Genomic DNA, 23,912 nt, shown 5'->3' on the forward strand with positions numbered 1-23,912 from the left:
TGGTATTTCTTGGTGTTTCCAGGGGTGGTTGGATTCTCAGGGTGGATCTCTTAAAGACTGCTTTCAGGCTATTAACTAACTGCCCATTAACAACTAGAATAGGCCTTTCTTTGAACCTGGTTCATTTATTGCTGCTTTTGGAAAAGTGCACATTGCTAACTGCTTCAAGAATCTAAACCTCTTGCCTACTTTTAGCCTAAGAAAATATTTATAAATATAACTTTCCAGAAAAGGACCTTCTCTCTGATGAATTAGCTGTGGGTTTTTCACAGCCCATAATCAGAGTAAGTGCACAGCCATCTCTCACTTTTGTCTACACTTCCCAAGGATATACTTAGAGTTTCCAAGGTGTAATGAGAAAGAAATAATTGCCCTGACTTGCCATCTTATCTCCTAACCCTCCCCTCCTCACTGAAACCTCCTATTCCTCCCCAAACATTTTTCTTTTTGCATTTTGCAACTCTTGAGTCCTCAGTTTTTAATAAATGACATTGGCACCTGCTTACTCCCTCTTTTCCTGGACCATGGAAGATGGTGGGCCTTTCAGGAATATCATGTAGCAGCCAAACCCAGAAGAGGAAAATAAACCTGGAACATGTGAGAATCTAAAGTGTTCAACATTTTCTTCAGAGGTTACTTTAGCATATTTGAGAAGTCTCTTTCCTACTAGAAGACTGAACTTTACGTCTGAGACTCAAAACTGTTAGCATTTCTGCAGGTTTTAAACAACCTCCAGGATTCTCTAGTTGAGAAAATGGCTCAGGGAGCCCATGGCTATGATTTGATGTCATCATGTACACTATGAGCATCTTTGTGGTTTCCAGTGTTGAAGACAGTCTTGATGACAGCTCTTTTGTCATTCTCTATGCTCAAGAGCAGCCCTGAATTGCTGCTTCTGGATTGCTGTTTCTGAATTGCTTCTTCTGGATTGCTGTTTCTGCTTCTGGATGCAAGAGAGTGATTCCAGTGATGAAACACTATTCATGGCATGGGTCTTTGGAAGACAAGTTTCACAGCATTTATTCATCCATCTATTTATCTGTTCATCCTTCCAAATAGCCAACTAGCTAGTCCTTTCATCTTTCCATCAATTCACTCATCTATTTATCCATTTGGAAAATATTTTTTAAGATTATTTATTTATTGTTGAGAGAGAGAGAAAGAGTGAGAGTGACCATGTGCATGAGCATGCATGAGTGGGGGAGAGGGACAGAGAGAGGGAGAGAGAGAGAGAATTCCAAGCAGGTTCCTCACAGTGCAGAGCCAGACATGGGGCTTGATCTCACGAACCGAGAGATCATTACCTGAGCCAAAATCAAGAGTCAGATGCCTAACCGACTGTGCCACCCAGGTGCCCCCATTTGGCAAATACTTATTGAGTGCCCACTCTGTGCCAGGCACTATGGTAGATATTTTGAGGAGCAAATCTCTGACCTCAAAAATTTAAACAAAGGGAGACAGACAGTGATAATACATCCTAAAGGATAAGAAGAAATTACCAGGAAGAAGTTGGATGAGACAGAAGGGAAGGGGAATTCAAGGCAAAGGACACAGTTTGAATAAATGCACAGAGACATAAGAAAAGCACATTGAGAGTTTGAGGAATAGTAAGTAGTTTAAAATGGCCAGATCTGGGGAAATGGGGATGGTAAGCTAAAACCACATTGAAAATGGACTCCATTATTATGCTAAAAGATTTGGAGTTTAGGAAGCTGAAGATCTATGACATGGGATAGACCTATTCATGTATCATTTTGTGTGTCTGTATGGGTTTTTTTTTTCCTTCCAAGATTTTATTTAAATTGAAGTTAGTTAACATAGTGTAGTATTGGTTTCAGGAGTAGAATTTAGTGATTCATCACTTACATATAACACCCAGTGCTCATCCCAACACGTGCCCTCCTTAATGCCCATCAGCCATTTAGCTCATCCCCCACCCACCTCCCCTCCAGCAACCCTCAGTTTGTTTTCTGTAGTTAGGATTCTCTTATGGTTTGCCTCCTTCTCTGTTTTTAATTTATTTTATTTTTCCTTCCCTTCCCCTATGTTCATCTGCTTTGTTTCTTAAATTCCACATATGAGTGAAATCATATGGCATTTGTCTTTCTCTGACTGACTTTGTATGTTTGCTTTTTAAAGACAATTAGTGGATTGCAAGTGTGGTATATAGGTCATGACTTAAACTTTATAGAAATACACAGTAGACCAGGTAGAGAAAGAAAAAAAAAAGTCTAGCAGCAAATTTTGCTAAACAGCTAGGATTGCAGCCTTGGTTCCTGGGTTAGTTGCCTCCATTTGGTTTGATACCTGCAAGTACTGACCACGTACATAAGTCCTTTCCTTATGCAAACTTCTTGCCTTGGTCTAGGCAAGTGTTTCCTGGCATGGGTTCTGAGAAAACTAGTTCAATGACATGGTCCATGAAAAATGATTTTTAAGATCAAATAATTTATACAAACCTACATATTATGGTCCTGCTCAGGAAAATTTATAGTATATTTTAGCGTAACACAGACCTTGGCAAGTACTGCAATAAAGTAACCTGAGGAGCTTGGTAAGTCAGGATTCCTAGTTTAATTCAACCACAGAAACACTTTTTTTTTTTCATATAACACCTGTTAATATCCTACAAAACCACTGTTTAATGTAATACACTTTGGAAAACTTGGGTATAGATAAATAATTTATCCTATAGTCAGACAACACCCTTAGCCCAAGTCTTCTATTTTGTAGATGTGTATGCCATTGTTCACCAGGAGAATCAATCAAGAATGGCTTCATGACCAAGAGTAGACCATCCTCACCACATCTCAAGAGTATGTACCAGAGGCCACTAAAACCACTAAAGTAAACCATGTTGGGTCTGCAATATTCTTTTCATGCATAAAGCATTATTATACATAAAGCATACATACATAAAGCATACATTATTATACATTATTATACATATACATACATACAGTATTATTGTCGAATTCATCTAATGGCCACAAGTACAGCTTCCTGACTCAAGAAACATGCTAGACCAGTTATTTCTGAGAAATATAATTACTTCCAACATCATACAGAATAATCACTAAATATTTTGGATATCCAAATATTCTTCCCTAAAAATATTACTAATCCTTTCGTGCACTTTTTAACCAACCTTTCAACATCTATCCAGAACCTCATTGAGGTGCTACCATATAACCTTTTTGCTAAAGTAAGAAGCCTATAAATCACAGATTTGTAGAATTTGAGTCCCACTTCTCACCCAGTGATTGAATGCCCTCTACCTCTTGTTCATCAGGCAGCAGAGTATCATAAAAAATCAATAATTTGTAACTCAGTTACTGGGATTTTCTCCCTTCTCCTTTGACTCTAATTTAAGCCCTAAAAATCTTCAGCTTGGAGATGCAAGTGGTAAGTCTCGATGCTACTCCTACACACGATTCTCAGATACCTGAGTGCTCCTACAGATCTGCATAACTGAGGAGCAGAATTGCCCCATGAACTTTGATATCAGTGTGCACATGTGACTCAGCACTTACAACCTCTGTTTTTCTTTCTTTTATGTTTTTGGATTTAAGAAGTCCTGTGGTATAGTGGAAATAGTGTAATGCACTCATTACAGACAGGCCTCATTTCTAGTCCTGGCTCTTCCACCTACTATCTTAATGACCTTTGGCAAATCATTAGATATCTGAGCCTAAGTTCCCCAGCTATAGTATTGGAGTAATACAATCTTCCTTACATAAATGTTGTAAGTTTATAAAGAAACATTGTAGGCACACAACATATATCACTGTACCTTCCACCCCTATTTTGGATGATAATTGGCCTGTGTGCTCCCAGTCACCACTGGGGCCTACTCTTTACTATTACAATGTAGCCTTTGGTACTGGTTCCTTGGTTCTCTGGTCTCTGTATTACCTTTGAATCAACTCTTGAAATCTGTTCTCCATGGTCTAGATTGCCATCCTCTGGTTGATTACATAAATACTTGGTGACACATTGGAGGGAAAATGTTATACTTCTCTCTAATTATAGCTCTCAAGCAAACTTGTATGTGGAGAAACCAGAAACTGTATCTCATAATTCCTTCCAACTGAATTATCTGGGACAGCACATACATGTTGTAGTCTGTCTTGGTAAGGAATTTTTTTCTAGTCATCAAAATTGATGATTACCCATATCTGGTACTTCAATGAGTATCTTACTTGTAAATTTTCCATTTAAAATCCCTGAGTTTTTAAAGTGTAGTAGGAGCAGAAAGATTTTATTGTTGTTTACTTTTGCTGTAACTTCTCTAAAATCCATCAGTTGCTCTTGAGAGAGTAAAATGATGTCATAAGAATTATTTTCTGAAGGCAGTAGGCAGAAAGCTAAGAGTACACAGCACACAATAGGTCATATATACAAAGGCAAGTATTTTCTAAATAAAACAATTCAGAAAAAAATTATTTGAAATAAAATAACTGCTTGTTTGAAAACATTTTACTTTTGATTTAAAAAGATAGCCAACTGATCAGTTGGTTGAGCATCTGACTTCGGCTCAGATCATGATCTCACAGTTTGTGACTTTGAGCCCTGCGTTGGGCTCTCTGTTGTCAGAACAGAGCCTGCTTCAGATCCTCTGTCACGCTCTCTCTCTCTCTGCCCCTCCCCAGCTCATGCTTTTTCTCCCTCTCTCTTTTCCTCTCTCAAAAATAAACATTAAAAAAATTTAAAAGATAGCGAACTGTTTTCACAAATTGTATAATGTGGTCCATAAGATCACAAAAGCATTTAAGATATTTTCTTATTGAACCAAACTTATACATAGGCAATTTACTTGAGCAAGATGCTTTTTTAGAGAATTTTGCACATCCTTTGGGATCATGTTTATATGATGTAGAACTAAGGGAAAAAAAGTACACAGCCACTCCGAAATCAGTAGAGCCTTCAGATTGTCTATTATTGATAATATTGCCATGACAACAGGTATCTAGGAAGTAAACCAGAAACAGCATCACTACCCTGGATCACACATTTTCTAGAATCAGGTTCCATTTTCCTCAGTCTAGTTAATCCTGGCTGCCCTTTTTAGATATCTTAAGAAATGTGTTTCTTTCCCCTGCTTAAAACCCCATTGGACCAATGGTTCTGTGGCAGAAGTGAAAATTGACATTTCAGCCTTCTAGCAGTCAGCAATCTAAAAAACATAAGCACAAATCCTGAGGAAATCACCTGCAGAAAATTTGGACGGGCATTTGGAGCTAAGAAGAAAATCTGGATCTTGACCAAGATAAAAGGTCACCCCAGGCTTGCACGGGGTGGTGTGTCATGCTGGCCACGATGAAACTAAAAGAGACTGAAGACTCTCCCCAGGGTGCAAAATGAGGCATGAAAGCTTTGATTAGTGAGCTGTTAGGCACAGAGACAATAATTTCGAAGCATTCCCATCTCCAGGCTGAATAATAATGCTTTTAATATTATGGGATTGTTTGCTGCTGCAAGAAATTCAGAAGACCAAATAGGGAGTCTTTGTTGGGCTCTGAGTAGCTGTAATGAGGCTGTTAAATTCTACCTCCCTTATCTTCATCCATATCCTCCACCCTCACCAACTGATTCTTGCCCGCTGTGTACAAAGAGGCACACACAAACATATATATATATATATATACACACACACTTTAGTATATTTGTCAATAAAGCATAAAAGAGAGGGGGGAAAACAACTTTAAGTAGGAATTTTCCATTTTTTCCATCTTGCCTATCTTACAGGTAGGTAGGAAAAGAAAAAAAAAACCCAATCTAAAATTGCAGCCACCCCCTCTCTAAAAATTTTGCATGCTGCCTCTTACATCAGAGGACCTCACTCAAGCATCTGATTATGGGGACTGCTAGATGCAAGCCCATCCTTTAAGTTGCTACATTCAACGGTGTCTCTATTTCATATTAGAAAAATTCCCGGTTGGCAATTGCAAGTGTCTCAGAACAACCAGACACCGAAGAAAGGCTGACCAACTTCATTCAGAAATGAGGGCTCTAGAAGGTTCTAATGGATACCTTGGAAGTACCTGGAATCTGAAGTTTAGGGCCTCTTACCCTTGCTCCTCGAAACAGACTCCACCATTGGGGCTAGGGGCTACTCTCTTGGTTAATGACTCCCTTCAATGGAACTCATCATTTCCCTACTTCACAGGGATGTTGTGAGGACTAGCTCTAGAAGTAATATCAATTATCTTTCATGTAGTAGTATCATGATTGTTGATTTCTATAATATGACTTGGCATTAGCATAGTGCTTTTTAGTTATTTTGGCTTATATGTGATGGCACTCAGGTGCATGGATGCTGTGAAGCTCTGGCTTGGTTGCTCACTTTCCACAGTGTGCTGCCAGGAAGAAGCTTTGCTGATGGGACTCAAGGTGCTTCCTAGCTGAAGCTCCTATGGCCATTTTTACTTGGTCATTATTCAGCTCATGAGTTTCCCCTTACTTACATTCTGCTGGACCACTGCCAAGGACTTAGCTTTTAACCTCAGTCTCTATCACTGAGATGAAGGCAGAAGCTGATCCATATAAGTTCAGTAAACAAGGACCAGATTTCTGCTTCTCCTGAAGGAGCAGCTCTAAGAAGCCAGCTGGCCCCTCTCTCCAAACAGACCAGGAGACTAGAGTCAGTTATTTTCTCCTTATTCCCAAAGTCAAGGCGATTCTGTTTTCAGAAGCACATACTCTTAATCCTTTCATAAAGAGGGAGGAAGGCAAAATCTAAAAACTGGTGTCTACTTCTCTTATTTCCTATTGAAGTTATGATGAAGGAGGAAAGTGGATCAGACTGTACCTTTTACTTCTAGCCTTAGTACCCCATAATCCCCCACTACTCATTCACATCATTCACTTGCCTCTCCATCAGGTGTGAGTTCTTATTCTTCTCTCAAGCCAGCCTCCAACTTTGCATTATTCTAAGTGGAGAGACACTTAGAGTTTGTAATATCTTAATATTCTCTGTCTCTGCCCCAAAGACTCCATATTGAAACCAGTTTCCTTCTTGTGGATGTGGAGTCTGTGAGACCAAGGGCAGACAAATATGAGAGTCAGAACTCTTTCTGCCTTGCCTGGGGCCTGCATTTCCCACTCTCCTCCTTCTCCAGTCTCTCTCCACCTTCTCTCTCTCTCTCTCAATCTCTTATCTCTCTCTCTCTCTCTCTCTCTCTCTCTCTCTCTCCCCTCGCTCCCTCCCCTGAGTCAGCAACATTCTGGAAAAAAGCCAAGGAAAGACTTCTGGAGGGAGGGGAGTTTGCCACTCCTTGGACAGAATTTGAATCTCTAAGCCAACAAGAGGTTCCCTAATGTGGATTGAAAGACTAATGTAGTTTATTTTTAACTGCTTTCTGTTTGTTTGAACGTTGCATATTTTTGCTAGCAAATTTCCTTAATAAAGCCATTAATACAGCAATGGTATTTTCTTATTTACAACAGACTGACAGAATTAATGCTGTTAACTTTGAGCCTTTTTTTTTACTTTTCTCTCTCTCTTTTTTTTCTCTCCTTTGCTTTCCAGGTCATGCTGACCTGTTCAGCTTGGGCTGTTTCACATTTGTTTTTAATGTCAGTTTAAATGTAATTGTAAAAGCATGTATGCTCTAAATTCACGTAGTTACTTTTTCCAGTGGAAAAGCCTGGTATGTGAAAGCATTTCCAGGCTTTGCAATTTCACATGAGCAGATTTTTGATAATGACTTTGTGCCCCTCACCCAGGATAGCATCTGGAAAGTGACCCCCTTTATTCTGGCTCACTAGTCAGAGAGAGACTTGGAAATAGTTTCTGCCAGATCGTGTGCTTTGGCAAGGATATGCAGCATTGCATATCATTCTATTATTAATTATGTTTACTCCTCCATGAACTAAAAACCATTAGACTAAATAATCCAACATAAACCTTGAAAGATAAAATTTGATATTCTTTTTGCAAGCTATTTCTCTGACTCAAAATTGGGACTTGGAGGAGAATGGAGGCATGGGGGATAGGGCCAAGGAGGCTTCTTGCCTTGGAAAATTTGGTCTGCAATTATTAGTGTACACTTATAGTTGGATGCACCCCTTACTAATCTTTCATTCCATGCCTGCCAAGGACTGGCTCTGTTCCCTGTCTCTTGTCCCTGTCCTACTTATTCCCCACTCACCACTCATCTCCCAACTGCCCCTGACTCAGTCTCTTTTAAGAGTTAATCTGAGTAGGTCAAGCCATCAAAGATAACCAAACTTCAAATTCAGTTCAATTTTGAGCTTAATTACATCTACCTAATCCTTTTACAACAACAAGTAGATTATTGTTTAACTAAATAACTGGAAAAAGATGTGTATACAACCAGGTATTGAGACTGTTGGGTGCCATCTCAGAAGTCCATCTACCACAGAAAGTGATTTTTTATGCTGCAGATTTTATGGTGAGATATGAAGAAGAGAAACATCCTTGACCTTAGGGAGAGTGATTCCAGTTTTCTAAACCTTTGGGAACTTAACTTCACTTGCCTTGTCCCTGCCCATGGATAAGAAAGCCTCTATCTTGAGGTGGCAAGGAATTAGGCTGGAACAGCACCTAATGGTCACAGTGGCTATGGAAGCTACACACTAATAACATTTACCTCCCCTTGGGGATACACTGTGGAACCTGAATTGAAAAATCTTTTTCTGGTGCTATTAGAGACAGCCCTCATAGGGGTCTAATACCACCAGTATGAAAAGTGAGTTCTCCATAGGATCCAGACAGCAGGATCCAGACATCATGTCAGGTGCTCCAATCCCCTACAGAGCAAGTTGGGACAGGGAAGTGACTTACCAGTGGCCCTTTGTTGTCACTGATCTGACCTGAGACTGAAAGACAGGGAAGAGATGCAAAACAGCAAACACCATTAAGACTATCCACCTTTACTATCCCTTTTCTCCTGAATTCACCCTCAATTTAAGTAAACCAGTGGGTCTCTGTCATAATATGGGTTGGCGGGCCTGTACCTCACATGAAAGAGTTAGATCTGATGCTGGGGCTCAGGTGCAGGAGGAAGGAGGGGTGTGGGGGTGGCCTTCATGGAAGAAAACAAGGCCTTGAGCATTGGGTAACAGCTGAGACTATCAAGCCTCATTGTCCAGCATTCCAAGTCGTCTAGCAACATGCTGGTCTCTGCTGCAGAAAGAGAACAGAGGATCCCCTGGCAGAATGAATGGAATCTGATTTCAATTACGTTCAGTACAGTCACCCTCTTCAGGCAGAGAGGCCAGAACACCTGGTGCAGCTTGGGACAGTGTGGATGCAAGGACAGCACATTACCCAGGTCTTAGAGGCCAGTGGGAATGCAGCTTCTTTTCCTCAAGCAGATGCCATATAGATCTAGAGGAGGAGGATGTGAAAATACCAGCCAAGTTCTCATTAGCACTATGTAGAGAAGGGGAATTATTTCATGTTTATGGATTCTCCCCAAAGTATCTGCACATACTGCTCTTGCTTGTAATCAGTTTACTTAGGTCCACGAGTCATCACCCCACTGACATCTCTGGTGAGAGAGTTGAGGTGACAGAGCATACTTCACTGATTGCATCAGCACCAATTGCTTTGTCCCTGTACCTTTCAGAAAAGCTCATAGATTCATCAGTATAAAATGTATTTATATTCTTTTCTTCTTTATCAATAGCATGAATAGGGCATGACGAATGAGACAGCTGCCCCAGAAAACAGTCTAGATTCACAGCATTATTCCATAGAACTTTCTGGGATGATGGAAATATTCTATGTCTGTATTGTCGAGCACTTGAAATGTAGCTAGTGAGAATAAGGAGTTATATTTTTAATTTTCTTTAATTCTAATTAATTTAAATGTAAATCACCACCTGTGGATAGTTACTGTGTTGGACAGTGCATATCTAGAAGAGACTCAGAGAGGCAAGAACTGTGACAAAGTAGAAACAAGTTAGTCAAAAAGAGAGCTGATGTGGCACATAGAACTCTGGATCAGGAATAAAAGCCCTGGTTTTAGTCTTAGCTTTGCCAGTAGGTGATCACTCTTTCTGGACTCAGCCTCCCCATCTTTGACTTGAAAGTTTGGATTAATGTCAGAAGTCTCAAAATGGTAGTTAAGTACTAATTTACCTTTAGAATACAGAGGAGCTCCAGGAAGATTTTTCAATGTTACACTAATGCCTTCTAGGGTTGTGTATATGTGTGCACGTGCATGTGCATGGCAGGGGCAGGAAGGCCAGTAGCCATTTACTCTTGTTCACCAAAGTTCCTACCATTCTCCTGTGCACACACATACACACACACACACACAGACAAGCACACACCACTCTATTGCCTATGTAGACCCTGAAGGTATTTTGAAGCTGTGGCTCCTGGGTGAGAAAATTTCTGTAGACCTTTCCTACTTTGTCATTGTATGTGAATTTTAAGGCCATTATAGTGTCCCAAACCTGTTTCTACTTTGGGCACATGGCTGGAATATTTTCATAGTTTCCTGCCTCTTCCCTTCTGGATTTGATACTAGTTACTGAAGTTTGAAGTCAAGGGTGAAGATGGAAGTCAGAGGGAATATAAGCCCAGCCCCGCTCCTCAACTCTGCTGTTTGGCTAGAAGTAGTGTTCAGGCTTCAGAGACCTTGAGGAAGCATCATGATACAGTAGAAAGAGCATAAGCTTTGTAGTCAGCAAACCAGGTTCAGATTATTGGGTTCCCTTTCTTGATATCTGTGTTTCCTAAGTTTACTCACTTATAAAACAGGGATAGAAAATACTCCTAACTTCCTAGGATCATGTGTAAATAAATTATACAATGTGTTCATGAAGTGAGGCACATAGAAGACCCTGAAAAAATAGTTAACTTTAAACTTAGCAGAAGACCATAGGGGAGGGGGAGGGGGAAAAAGTTACAGAGAGGGAAGGAGGCAAACCATAAGAGACTCTTAAATACCGAGAACAAACTGAGGGTTGACGGGGCATGGGGGAGAGGTGAAAGTGGGTGATAGGCATTGAGGAGGGCATCTGTTAGGATAAGCACTGGGTGTTGTATGGAAACCAATCTGACAATAAATTATATTTAATATTAAAAATAAATGAATAAAAACTTAAAAAATTTAAAAAAATCGTTATCTTCATTTTTGTTAGTTACCTCAGGCATAGAGCTAATAACATCTCTGTCCTCTTTCAGATTGGAATGGGGAAGACATGGTCTGACAGCTCCTGAGCTCAAAGCCAGGAACTGCTAGTGATGGGAAAGATGGGGTCTACCTTTAGAAACTGTACCAAGGGAACAGATCCAGGAGACACTACCAAACTGTGCAGACGCCTACAAGAATCCATGTCAGCAATTGGTTCACCACATGACAAGATATTTTGGGTTCCAGGCCTCTAGATCTGGGAGAAGATGGGCCCATACCTTCTATCCTGTGCCCTTGGTGGAGGTGGGGCATGGGAGTTGACAGTGTGTGTGCATATCTCCTTAATACTGACTGTGCAAGCCCTGCAGAAATGATTTCTGGACAATGTCATCTTGTACTTTGGGTTGATTTTCTAGTCTCACCTGTTATTTTACCCTGAGTTCTCTGTGTTCCTCTTACACCACCAACCCTACCATTTTCTCCTCCTGTATCCTAGTTGTTGATCCAAATGTTTGAACCATCCTTGCATTGACTTACTGAGTTGCACTATGATTGGAGTTTCCAAGACTTATTTTTCTAATTATAACTGAAAGTCAGTTCCAGAAGTCAGTTCCAGATCTTTTTCTATAGGATCCAGAAACATATGAACAACAGGTTGTGTTCTATTTATCCATTTAAATTGAGCAATCAAATTCTCTCTTTTATTTTTTACTTATTATTATTGCTATTTTAAAGGGATTAAACATAAAGTAGCTTATGGTTCTCCCCAGTACAACTGCCTATGCTAGGCCTCAAAGTTATAACCTTTTCAATTACTTATATTTCTTCCAATATAAATGCCAGGGAAAATAAAACAAAATAAACATCAGGACGCCCAAAAACCTCTATCTAAATTGTGTGTGTGCAGGCACAGGGGGAGGTTGGCTCTTCAGATTTGAGTTTGAGATTATTGTTGTTTTAAATAATGCTATTTCTATCATTCTTTCTGATGTCTGCCTCTTAGTATGGCTCCTATTTTACAGAGTATAGAGTCAGGGACATTCTGTTAGTTCTTTGATAATATTGGGGATTTCAGCCCTTTAGCTTCTTAATTTCCCCTTTGGTAAAGATGAAAATCAATATGTGTGTTACAGTGTATGTTCAACTATGGGTGTAAACATTTGACAATATCTGAGGCTGTTATAGTGTTCAATAGGAAATGCTGTAACACGAGAAAATTCCCATTTATTAAATCCAGAGTGGGCCTGAGGAGAAAGCAAGATATGAAACTTTGGATTTAGTAGGGATTTGGAATGATGAATCATTCATTCATTCATTCAATTCATTCAACCAGTGTTTAAACTGAGCACTTGTCCTTATGGAGTTTAGATTCTGTAACCAGGGAGAATGAGCATACTTATTTTCTTAGCTTAGTCAACTCTTCTAACAGGGTAGTTGAGTTGTGTGTTTGGCCATTGATAATAAATCCAAGTTTCCTTTCCTTCCCAATAGCCCGGAAGCTGAAGAAACTTGGTAATCTGAAACTACAGGAGGAAGGGGAGGCTTCCAATGCCACCAGCCCCACTGAGGAGCCAACCCAGAAGCTGACAGTGTCACACATTGAAGGCTATGAGTGTCAGCCCATCTTTCTGAATGTCCTGGAAGCCATTGAGCCAGGCGTGGTATGTGCTGGACACGACAACAACCAGCCCGACTCCTTTGCAGCCTTGCTCTCTAGCCTTAATGAATTGGGCGAAAGACAACTTGTACATGTGGTCAAGTGGGCCAAGGCCTTGCCTGGTAAGGAAATGGAAACTAGGGGCATGGGATAAGGTAGATCATATTTAGTGAATTGCTCCTATGGGCCAGTGCCATGTCTGATCCTTCCCTGCCAATTAACTCATGCAGTACTCACTATAACCCTATGGAGGGAAGTGAATGGTATAATTTCCATTTTAAAAATAAGGAAAATTAATAAATCAAGAAGAGCAGCATTATGGAATATTCCATATTCCTCACATCAGCATACAGCAATCACGTTTGCATGTTCAACCCACATATATAGTCAGCGAATGTCCCCATAATCACAGACCGTGTGGACACCATAACCTTATATACCTTAAGATATTCTACATGTGCACATACAGGCTCACCTGCAAAGATAGTTTTGAGCCTGACTGATACTCTGTCATCAATATTACCTTTAGGAACTCTTCTAATATAATATGGTAGAAAGAAGGGATTGAGAGTCAGAACACTTAGGTTCTAGTTCTAGGTTCAGAACAGTTAGGTTCTACTAACTCATAGTGTGACCCCTTCCCTTTCTGGGTCTCAATTTCTTCATCTATATTGTGAGAGGAGTAGTTTGGACTAAATTGATGGTTTTCAAATTTTGCTTCAAGGAACTCTTAGTGCTCTTTAAACTGCCTTGGGAATTATAGTGGGAGGAAATATTAGGTGATAGTGAAAGAAATACAAAATGTCTGTCTACCTTCTGCTTGGTTACCTCCAGTGGTGGGGAACTCACTTTCTACCTAGGCCATCTGAGGTTTGAACTGTTCTGTTTATTAGAATATTAGAGCTTGAAGAAACCTCAGAGTTCCTCTATCCAAGGATAAACTTTCCTTTAGCAGCCAAACTCTTTATTTGTTAAAAACATTGTATACAGATTCAAGTAGAGCTGGTTGATTTAAAGCCAGTGCCTCTCACTCACTACCGTGAAATAAGCCTCAGGTCAATCTTACAGAATCTTAGGGCTCCAAGAAACATAGTTTGGAAACCAATGAAGAATAAATACTTTGATGGTTGTCTTCATCCCAAAATTCTATAACTCAAAGATTCGTTTGAAATATGGACAACCTAAACTTGTTATGGAGTCAAAGATTAACATGTGTTCTAAGAAAAACTGCCACTCATATGGAAATTTATGGTGAACAGAGCAGCTTCATTTGTATTACCTGATTTGATCTTCATAACAATCCTATAAAGTAGGGATTCTTTTTCCCTATTTTATACATAAAAGCATTAAAGCTCTAAGAAGTGGCATGCTTGGCCTACAGCTACATGGTCAGAAAGTAGTAGGACCAGAACTTGAGCCCAGGTCCCCTCCTAATTCCAAATCTTCTCCTCATCCCACTCTACCCATAGTCTATGTAGTGCCCCTATAGTTCTGAAGCCCTGGGATTTATAGTGAGGGGTCAAAGCCTTATCCAAGCCCACTTGGATGCCCACTTCAAAGCCGCCTTTGAAGACCTTGCATGTTGGCTATCAAACCTCTATTTTTAACTCACAAGGCCCAGTCATACACCTTCCCTGCTTGAGAAGCTGAGGCCGACTAGCCAATACGATCACTGGGAAGAAGACCCAAGGACTCTGGTTGTGTATGCACTGTGCCAAAACAGAGTTCACAAAGGAAGGAAAAAATACAAAAATGAATAAAATAGAAAATTTCTTTAATTCTTATTACTTATTCAGCTGGATGTCTTAATATCACATGTGTAACAGAGAATCATTTTAGTCTTTCCTAGCTCTTGCCAACTACCTAAATTACCCTATTATATAGGAGAGAGAAACTTTTCACAGATGTGATTCCACTTAATCCTCAGAGCAGTCCTGTTAATCATAGAAGCTACTATTTCCATTTCAAATGACAAGGCTCAAAGAGGTTAACTAACTTATTCCATTTTGTTACTTAACAAATTAGAACCAGAATTTGGGCTCACATTCCCTGATTTCTAATTTGATGGTGTTTACAATAAACTAGTGCAAATCATTATTGCAGAATTTGTATGATTCGGAGTCATTGGCTTTCCTCAGCCCAACCCCCAGAATCAGAAGCCCTCTCTTTAACATTAACAAGTCTGCAAGTCAGTATCAGTTCACCATAGCTCATCCAAGGAAATGATCTATGACCCTGGGTTTTTTAAAATAGTAGTTCCAAAAGAAGCCAATTACCACATTTATAAGAACTGTTATTATCTATATGATTGATAATTACCTACTAGTTCTAGTTATTTGCTCATTCAACAGATTGCATTACTGTCCTGTGCGAGCCACCATGCTAGGCATCTACTTGAATAAATTTTCTTCTTTTAAGTTTTCTGTGATGGTGATCATATAAGTAAATTGCCTAGGATAGTACCTGGACTTTAATAAATAATAACTATCAATTGAGGGGGGGTGAGTAGATGGTTTTCAGTACATTTGTGATCAGATGCTTCTGATTTGGAATCTTCACTATATACTAGTTGTGTGACCCTGAGCTAATCACATGTTGACATGTGCTTTTGTTTTTTCATTTGTAGAGATAGTAGAACAATCACTAACTTGCAAATTGTTAGCAACATTAAGATTAAGTATAAAGAGGACCTAGTACAGTAGCTGAAACCATAGTAGATGCTGTGTAAATGATAGGTCATTATTATGAGGCTTGAATACTAAAGACACTGCTTTAACTAAAATCAATTTAAGCTGCCACCAGCCTTGCTTAGAAGCTCCTGCATGGGTCCCAGGAATGAATTATCTTATTTGAAGACCTTAGTTATTGAATGCATTAGCACACCAAAGATTTCCTAGCTGGCTTTTCTTTGGACATGTTCTCCCAGAGTAGATGCGGGACTATAGGTTTCCACTACAGATTGCTAAGAAATTATAGTTGACTAAATTTTATCAAGAAAACAGAATCTCAGTGAAACTACTTCTGCTCCCTAACCTGTTTGGTATGTTTCAAAACTTGAGAATAACTCCTCTTCATTTATCCAGAATAGCCTAATACAATACCAAATAGGTGTTAAGTGAAGGTGTACTGAAGGAAACCTATAGGCTGGAGCTACTGTTTCCTCAAGTCACCCCTTACTTAATAATCATGCTATCTGAGCAGACAACTTCAAAGCCTAAGCATTAGAAAACAGAGTTAGGTATTGTAATCATATTAGACCTATAGGAAAATTAGCCTGCTATGCTGCTTATGTATACACAGTAATTAGGATTGAGTTCTAAGCAGGTCTCACTAGAACCATTAGTATTATTAGTTAGTTAGTATTACAGTCAAACTAAGCTTTCCCTTTTTTCTCCTCTTTGTTAGCTCTCTGGCATTTCAAGGAGTGAAAAAAGCATCAGTATTGACAGCTTCCTTAGTACTTGTACAGTTTAATCCTCATTTTCCCTACACATCCTCTTATTCACACACTCAGCAGCCAAGTCTTTGCTTGCTTCCACTCCAGAGGCTCAGGTTTCAAGCTCCTGGGCCCTTTCCCCAAGGTATGTTCCATGCTCGATCCCTGCTTTTTGTGTCCTACTAGGAAGAGTCAGTATCAAGAGTTCTGTGCTACAGAATGACTTCTGTCGAGAAACACTCTGGGGTCTCAGGTTTCAGCTAGTCTGTCAGCATATCACTACAGTGAAAATAGGATGCTAAGGCCTGGGAGCTAAGATTGCAGTCAATCAATTGAACTGCAATGGTGGTGATATGAGGACTCTAGAATCCCTGATGTCTGGTAGGGTTGGAACAGAGAAGAGAGAAGAAGAGAAGAGAAGAGAAGAGAGAAGAGAAGAAAGAGAGGAGAGAGAGGAGAGGAGGGGAGAGGAGAGGAGAGGAGAGGAGAGAAAAAGGGAAATGGGGTTTTGGGGCGGACAAGGACCAACTAAGCAGAACGACATGTCTACATAGTGTACACTTCAGACCTTGGTCTATGGCTACCAAAAGCTCATGAACTTGGTAGTTCTTGAGTTGTGCCCTTCAGCAGTAGAGTGGAAAAGGCCCTGAAGAGAATTAGAACACCTAGGTTTTAGTCCCAATTCAGCCACACATAGACTATATGACCTTGGGTAAGTCCATTAATTTCTCTAGCCCTCAAATTCTTTGTTAGAAAAATGAGTGTCATATTTTCTTCTCTCTAGGGTTATTGTGAGAGTTAAATGAGGTCATCAACAGGAAACTTAGAAACTTTATCTAAATTAATGGAAGCATTCCTAATGAGGTATAGCAAAACAAAATTTCTGATAATTCTGGATATTTGGGGGAAAAGAGAATTGAGATACTGGTAGAAGACAAGCTCTGAGGTGATTCTCTAAGCATCTAACTGTCTGGAAACCTCCAGAAGAATATAGCTACATCTGATCTGTGTGGTATTGTGGAAGTAGCATCTAGGAGCTTCTGCTCTCTGAGACTAAGGTAGATAATTTGGAGATCATTGGATTCCCATTTTATAAAATGAAAAAAAATGGGAATCCTTAGTCCTCTTAATTACTATTAAATTAAATAATAAATGTTAAATTAATATTTCAAAAATGTGTACTCAACTATCTGAACTGTGCTATGTACTAAGGAGAAAACATGAAATAAGGATGGTTCTTGTTTTCAGGAATCTACAAGTCTTGTGGAGGAGATAGATGTGTACTTAAGTAAATTCCAATACTGTGTAATAAGTGTTGTAATTGGGTGGGGCTACACAAAGCTCAGTAAGAAGGTGAAACAAGAATCATTGTCTGCTTAGATGAATTGGAAAAGGCTTCACAGAGGAAGTAGATTTTCAGTGAAAATTTTAAAGATGAGTAGGTATTTATCATATGGAAAGCCTAGGGAGGGAGGAATACATTCTAGACAAAGGCAACTGACTATGCAGAGATAGCAGAGATACGGAGGCATGAGAAAGTATGATGTGTTCAGCAAACTAAGTTTTTCAGAATAATTAGAAGCTAAATTATGAAAAGATAAGTGGCAAGAAATTAGTCTAAGGAGGCAGGTCATAAAGAACTTATTTGTGTATAATAATGGTAGCAGGGCAGAAATGGTAGAGTAGGGAACTAGCAAAGTCAGATTACTTGTTGAGTACAAAATAATGGACAGGAAGTGAGTCCTAAAGAGGATCAGAGAAAAGATAAAAGAGCCTGAAGGTGGTATAGAGAAGGCAGTGGCTGTCAAATGCATTCCAACATATGCTGATATGTAATAATATTCATTTCCCAGGATTGTTAGAAGGGAAAAATAAGTATATATCTGGAAAAGATCTTTGTAAATTGAAAAATGCTGTTCATATAGGAGAAATGATTATTATACTGCATCTTCAGAAAGGCATAGTAATCAAGAGCACAGGCTTTGGAGTCAGACTGCTTGGCTTTGAAATGTAGTCTGCCAGTCACTAGCCTTACAATCTTGGACAAGTTTCTTAACCTTTCTGTGATTCACTTTTACTAATTCACAAGATGGGGCTACTCATAGAACCTAATTTATTGTACTATTTTGAAGAATAAATGAGCTAATATAAGTAATATACTTATAAAAGAGTTCACTCATTGTAAGCAGTGTTAGATTATTATTATCTGCCAACTGACAGTACCATATTTTGCCTCCATTATCATCTCATTTGAGTAGCCTAGTGAGGTAGAGAGAGCAAGGAGTATTATCCCCACCATATAGTTTATTCTCCCCCTGTTCCTCAGTATTGATTGTCCCTGGGACTCCTCAGGAGCTGCTAGAGTTTCAGCAATTCTCAGCCCAGCAGATGGCTGGGACTTCACTCAGCCCATCATTGCCCAGTCTGACCACTGCCTCTGCCCCATCTTCAGGCTTCCGCAACTTGCACGTGGATGACCAGATGGCAGTCATTCAGTACTCCTGGATGGGGCTTATGGTGTTTGCCATGGGCTGGCGGTCCTTCACCAATGTCAACTCCAGGATGCTCTACTTTGCCCCTGACCTGGTTTTCAATGAGTAAGTGCTCATGGGCCCAGAACTCACATAAATGTAACATCCTGGCCAGATCTTTTGGTGGTGATGATGGTAATGGGGATAATGGTGGGGGTGGCCCATTTGTCCTATAGGTGAGGCAATAGAGGCTCCAGCCAACCTGCCCAATCTGAGGTGGCTTTGCCTTGCTGAAAAGCCACCTAGTAGGAAGCAATGGGGGGGGGGGTGCTGGTGCTGAGCCATTCCTTTCCTATCCAAAACCAAGTATCTTGGCCATGGTTATGACCTGCTTTGTAGATTATCTCAACCTCATGTGAAGGCCCCTCTCCTTCACTGTAAAACAACTAGGAAATGGACAAAGGACTCTATCTGTGAACGCTGAAGTTCCTGTGGTCCTTTTCCTGCCACTGAGGGCCAGTCACCATTTGTTGAGCAACTCCTCTGTGCCAGAACTATACTACGCACTTTCAAAATCTTTCCCCATTAAGTCCTCATGATAACCTGATTTCCCCTTTTTACAGATAGTATTTTTTTTAATGGATGGGGAAAATTAGGCTCAACAAAATAAACTGACTCACCGAAGGCATGTTGGTGGCAGAATTCAAAGTATGTCTGTATAACTCACAGCTCCTATACTGCCTCATGGTGGTAGATGACAAGGAGGAACAGCTCCACCTTTCTCTAGATATGCAACATTGGCTTAGCTACTTCCCTTCTCTTTAAAACAGGTTTAATTAATGCTTGCCCTGCCACTAGCTCTACTTATCTTTCATGAATTAGGCCAAGGGCTCAAATTTTGGAATTATACTTTTCTCAGCTAAAATCTCTGCTCTATAACATCCTGCATCACAGTCTTTGGGTAAGATGTAACTTCTCTGATCTTCAGTTTCCTTGTCTGTTAACAAAATATAACTTTCTTAAGTGGCTTGTTATGATGACTAAAATTGGATGTAAAATGCCTGTCCAATAATAGGCAAGAAATAAGAGAAATACCTTTCAGATACTCTTCCCCTAATTGTGATAATCTTCTCTATGTCTGCTGTTTGAAGTCCCTTGATAGCATTGTGCATGGAGCTGACAAAAAAAAAAAGGCCTTCCCAAGTACCTTGAGCTAGTTTCACCACAGAGAATCCTTTTGGCCAGGGTAGGAGTTGACCTTCCTTCCTCTCCAGCCCTCTAACCCAGAAGAGCCTTAAAATAAAATGTACAGGCTACTGGTTCCTTCCAGTACAGCAAGGCCTTATGGGGCAAAATGAGTATCCCCAGCTGCCCTCTTCCAACCCAGCGAACCCTGGTAGCCAGAAGCTAAGAATAACCATTGGGCTTTTGGCACAACCTGTTTAGAGGTTTCCAGATCTCGAAAGAGTTACCTATGATGCCATCTTCAGGGGCAGACCTTTAAAAGCTCTCTTCCTGTTTAACTCTAACCCCTACCCTCCTGCTGCCCTCTAGTGATTGAATTAATACCCTGGGCTCCTGCACCACCCACCTCATCTAGAGCCCTTAAACCTTTGCAAGGTGATAATTGTTGTTTTCTAAGTCCTCATTTCCTTTTCTGCCTCTGTGTAAGTAATGCGGCACCCCTTCTCAGCTCGCTGGCCCACTCCCATGTATTTTTTCAGAAGGCACCACAGGGGCAGAGTCCTAGGCCCATCAAGACCCAGGGCTCCTGAAACAACAGGGCCCCCATTCCTCATGTAAGAAGCCCTATGTTAGAGCTCTTAGAGTCTCTTTAAACATCTAAACCAATGTTTCTCAACAGGGATACTGTTGACATTTTCAGAGGAATAATTTTTCGTTGTGTAGGATGTTCTTGCATGTTTGAATATGTTTATGTTTAACATCCCTCATACCTGCCTACCAAATACCAAAGAAGATGTCAGTAACAACCCAAATTTACCACATATACATCTAGCACCCAGTAGGGAGACAGTACCCTCCAGTTTAAAGCCACTAATTATTGCTAGCCTCTTCAAGAAACTAATATGGAGAATGAAGTCCATAAAGAAAGACAGGAACTCTGAGCCAACCCATTTCCTGATCTCTCTGACACCAAAACCTGTCATAAGCCCTGCTTTCTTCTTTCTTCCTCTCCTTTTGGTGGAGAACACATGTTGTGAGGGTGATGGGCTTGAACCATAGCTGTGTGATCTTGAATAAATTACTTAACTTCTCTAAACCTTAGTCTTCTCATCTGTAGAATGGTGAATACTATGATAATGGCACCTTCTTACATGTCATTTATTGAACACTATTTGCCAAGCACTGTCCTCAGTGTTTTCCCATTTTCATCTCCTTTTATTCACTATTGTTTATTCTCCTCTACCTCTGCCCTCTTCCTGAATATTCCATTCCTGCCCCTTTTCTGCCTTCCACACTCTTCTCCCTTTCCTTCCCATTAACTCTTTCCCTACTCATTTTGTCCTTTATCCTTCTTGCCACCTTCCCCTCTGAATTCCTTCCCTTGCCTTTCCCCTTTTCTTCTCTCTTTTCCCCACATTTCTCTGTCCTTGGGGTTTGCAGCAGTGTTGCATCAATACTCCACATTAGGACCATAATTTTAGTGGTAAAAAGACTGTAGTGTTATCGTCAACAGAGGCTTGGAAGTACAGTAGAGACTGGAGCAAGGTTAGGTCCCAGTGTCAACAAATCTCCTTAAAAAATTCTCTAGGGTGTGAAAGGCCTTGGAGCAACACTGCTTTGGTCAGTTTACTTGAAATACTATCTAAACATTTCCTCTTTGTAGCTGGTATCCATCCTGAAATGAATACACCATCTGCCCCCTTCCCTTTTTCTCTAGGCCAGCTCAGATCTCTCTGAGATAGGGTGTTGGGCTTTTACCTAAACAGTTCTAGGGCTGTTTATCCTGTGGACAAGGCTAGTGTCTTGGGGACCAAAATGTCAAACCACAGCCTTCAAGCCCAATCCAGGGTCTTTTCCTCACTACTTAAGTGGGTGTTGGACTTCCATTTCCTTTCTTTACAAGATACAAAATCAGTTTCTCTCTCTCTCTCTCTCTCTCTCTCTCTCTCTCTCTCTCTCCCATACAGACACACACACACACACACACACACACACACACACATGATTTCTGAAATGTTGAAAATCAGGAAGACCAACTAGCAGAAAGATGCTGTATCTTCTTAGAGGCTTGCCATGGCCAGTCATAAAACAGAGAGGTTGCCTGCCCCCCCTGCCCCGAGAAACTGTTCAAGCCTTGGCCACTTCCCTATATAATTCATAAGTGATAATGTGATGATCTGTTGACAAGCCACTATAATAAAGGCAGCTCACATGTGTTTATAACTCCCAAACTGTGATAAGGAATAACCATTATATGAGGGAATAGGCTCCCCTTCAGGGGACATTTAGATTGGACATTCAGAAACACTTCATTGCTGATTTGATAAGCATTGGAACTCATTGTGAAGGGATATGGGGAGTCTTTCCTGTTTTATTTTAAGTGATAAAATTTCTATAAAGGGAAATGTCATTTACACCAAGAGACAGGGGAATTGACAGGATAAACTACTATGGTCACTTGGGAATCCTGGTGTCCTTATGTTAGGAGTTGATTCTTAAAGCTTATCTCCTAGAAGTTCTCCAAGTTGGGATGCCTGGGAGGCAAGTTCTGGCTCTGGCTGTAGCTGGAATATTAGAACTGTAGTCAGGGAGACCATGTGCTTGGCCCATTGTGTTCATTTGGTTAGGCTTTCCTGTCTCTGTCCCAGGAAACAGGAGGGGCACAGAGACCTGGAAATTCCATGTGCTAACCCATATCCTGGGCAGGGAAGATGAGTAGTTATCAGGATGTCAGGATTTTGGAAGAAAAAAATAACAAGCTTGTTCCTTATCAATAAAGCACCAGCAAGAGAAACAGTGAGCTCTTTTTAGAGAACCTGGGTTGGGGAGGGCAACCAAAGCTTATTGTTAAGCCCTCCCTTAGTCCCTTCCTTTCTCTGTATGTCTTCTCCCCAGGTACCGCATGCACAAGTCCCGGATGTACAGCCAGTGTGTACGAATGAGGCACCTCTCTCAAGAATTTGGATGGCTCCAAATCACCCCCCAGGAATTTTTGTGCATGAAGGCACTGCTGCTATTCAGCATTAGTAAGTGCCCAGAGAGACAAAAAAAGTCCCTATGGCTCCTGGTGCCATAGGGACTAAGAAGGGAGCTACTTTTTCCACTAAAGATTTATCAGAGAGAAGCCAGCTCCTAGGCATTTTCCTTCTTTATTCATCCTCCCTCTTCCACTCTCCCTTAGCAAAGAAAGTCATCTTTGCTAGAACTCAACCTCTATTAGATCCCCACCTATCTCCAGTCTTTCTCTGGAACAAGGCTTTTGGAGCTGGCTGTAGCAGGTCTCTGAACTTTGCCATAGCTTCTACCATATAAACAGGCAAGAACCACCTAATATTTATTGCAGAGCAATAGTAGGAGATCTATGTAAGCAACTCAGATAGGATTTATTAGGCAGCCAAGTAATCTTTCTTTAATGTCTCTTCAGAATGCTGTCTTGGCACCTGTGAGAGGAAAAGGAGGCAAATTTTGATATTAAAAGCTATATATTTTAATTGTCTAAGTCAGGGCTGGACTGTGACAACATAAAAACCACAGGTCATAAGAAATGTGTAGATGAGAAGACCAGAAAAATGAAAGGCTTAGTAAATTGTATTTACTTGATGCCTTTCAGATTGGGTCCAGCTAGCTTTTTCTCTGTGAACTTGCTGGCAGCCTGAAGGACCCAGGCATACAGACTTCAACTGACAGGAAACCAAGTAGATGGTTCCTTCCCTGTGCGGGTGGGGGTCAAGTTTGTTGTCAGAAAACTTGGTGCTTTGTCTAATGCTCCTTTGTGGGCATGCCTTCCCTCCCCATTCTGTTTTCATCCCACATCAGTTCCAGTGGATGGGCTGAAAAATCAAAAATTCTTTGATGAACTTCGAATGAATTACATCAAGGAACTTGATCGTATCATTGCTTGCAAGAGAAAAAATCCCACATCCTGCTCAAGGCGCTTCTACCAGCTCACCAAGCTCCTGGACTCTGTGCAACCTGTAAGCAAACAATGGAGGGTGCTTTGTCAGGGAGAAATAACTTGATAGAGCCAAGTGATAATATGCTCTTCTAGG

At 40.5% G+C, this 23,912-nt stretch overlaps 1 protein-coding gene across 1 annotated transcript in view; it reads left to right on the plus strand.

Annotated features, from left to right (window-relative positions):
• AR (androgen receptor) overlaps positions 1-23,912 on the plus strand; it is a 180,112-nt gene that overhangs the window by 149,033 nt on the left and 7,167 nt on the right. The window contains exons 4-7 of the mRNA XM_047844059.1: positions 12,606-12,893; positions 18,660-18,804; positions 22,759-22,889; positions 23,680-23,837. Coding sequence (XP_047700015.1) covers positions 12,606-12,893; positions 18,660-18,804; positions 22,759-22,889; positions 23,680-23,837 — 722 coding nt within the window. The remainder of the gene's footprint in view (positions 1-12,605; positions 12,894-18,659; positions 18,805-22,758; positions 22,890-23,679; positions 23,838-23,912) is intronic.

This window comes from Prionailurus viverrinus, chromosome X, assembly GCF_022837055.1.
Source record: "Prionailurus viverrinus isolate Anna chromosome X, UM_Priviv_1.0, whole genome shotgun sequence".
NCBI lineage: Eukaryota > Metazoa > Chordata > Mammalia > Carnivora > Felidae > Prionailurus > Prionailurus viverrinus.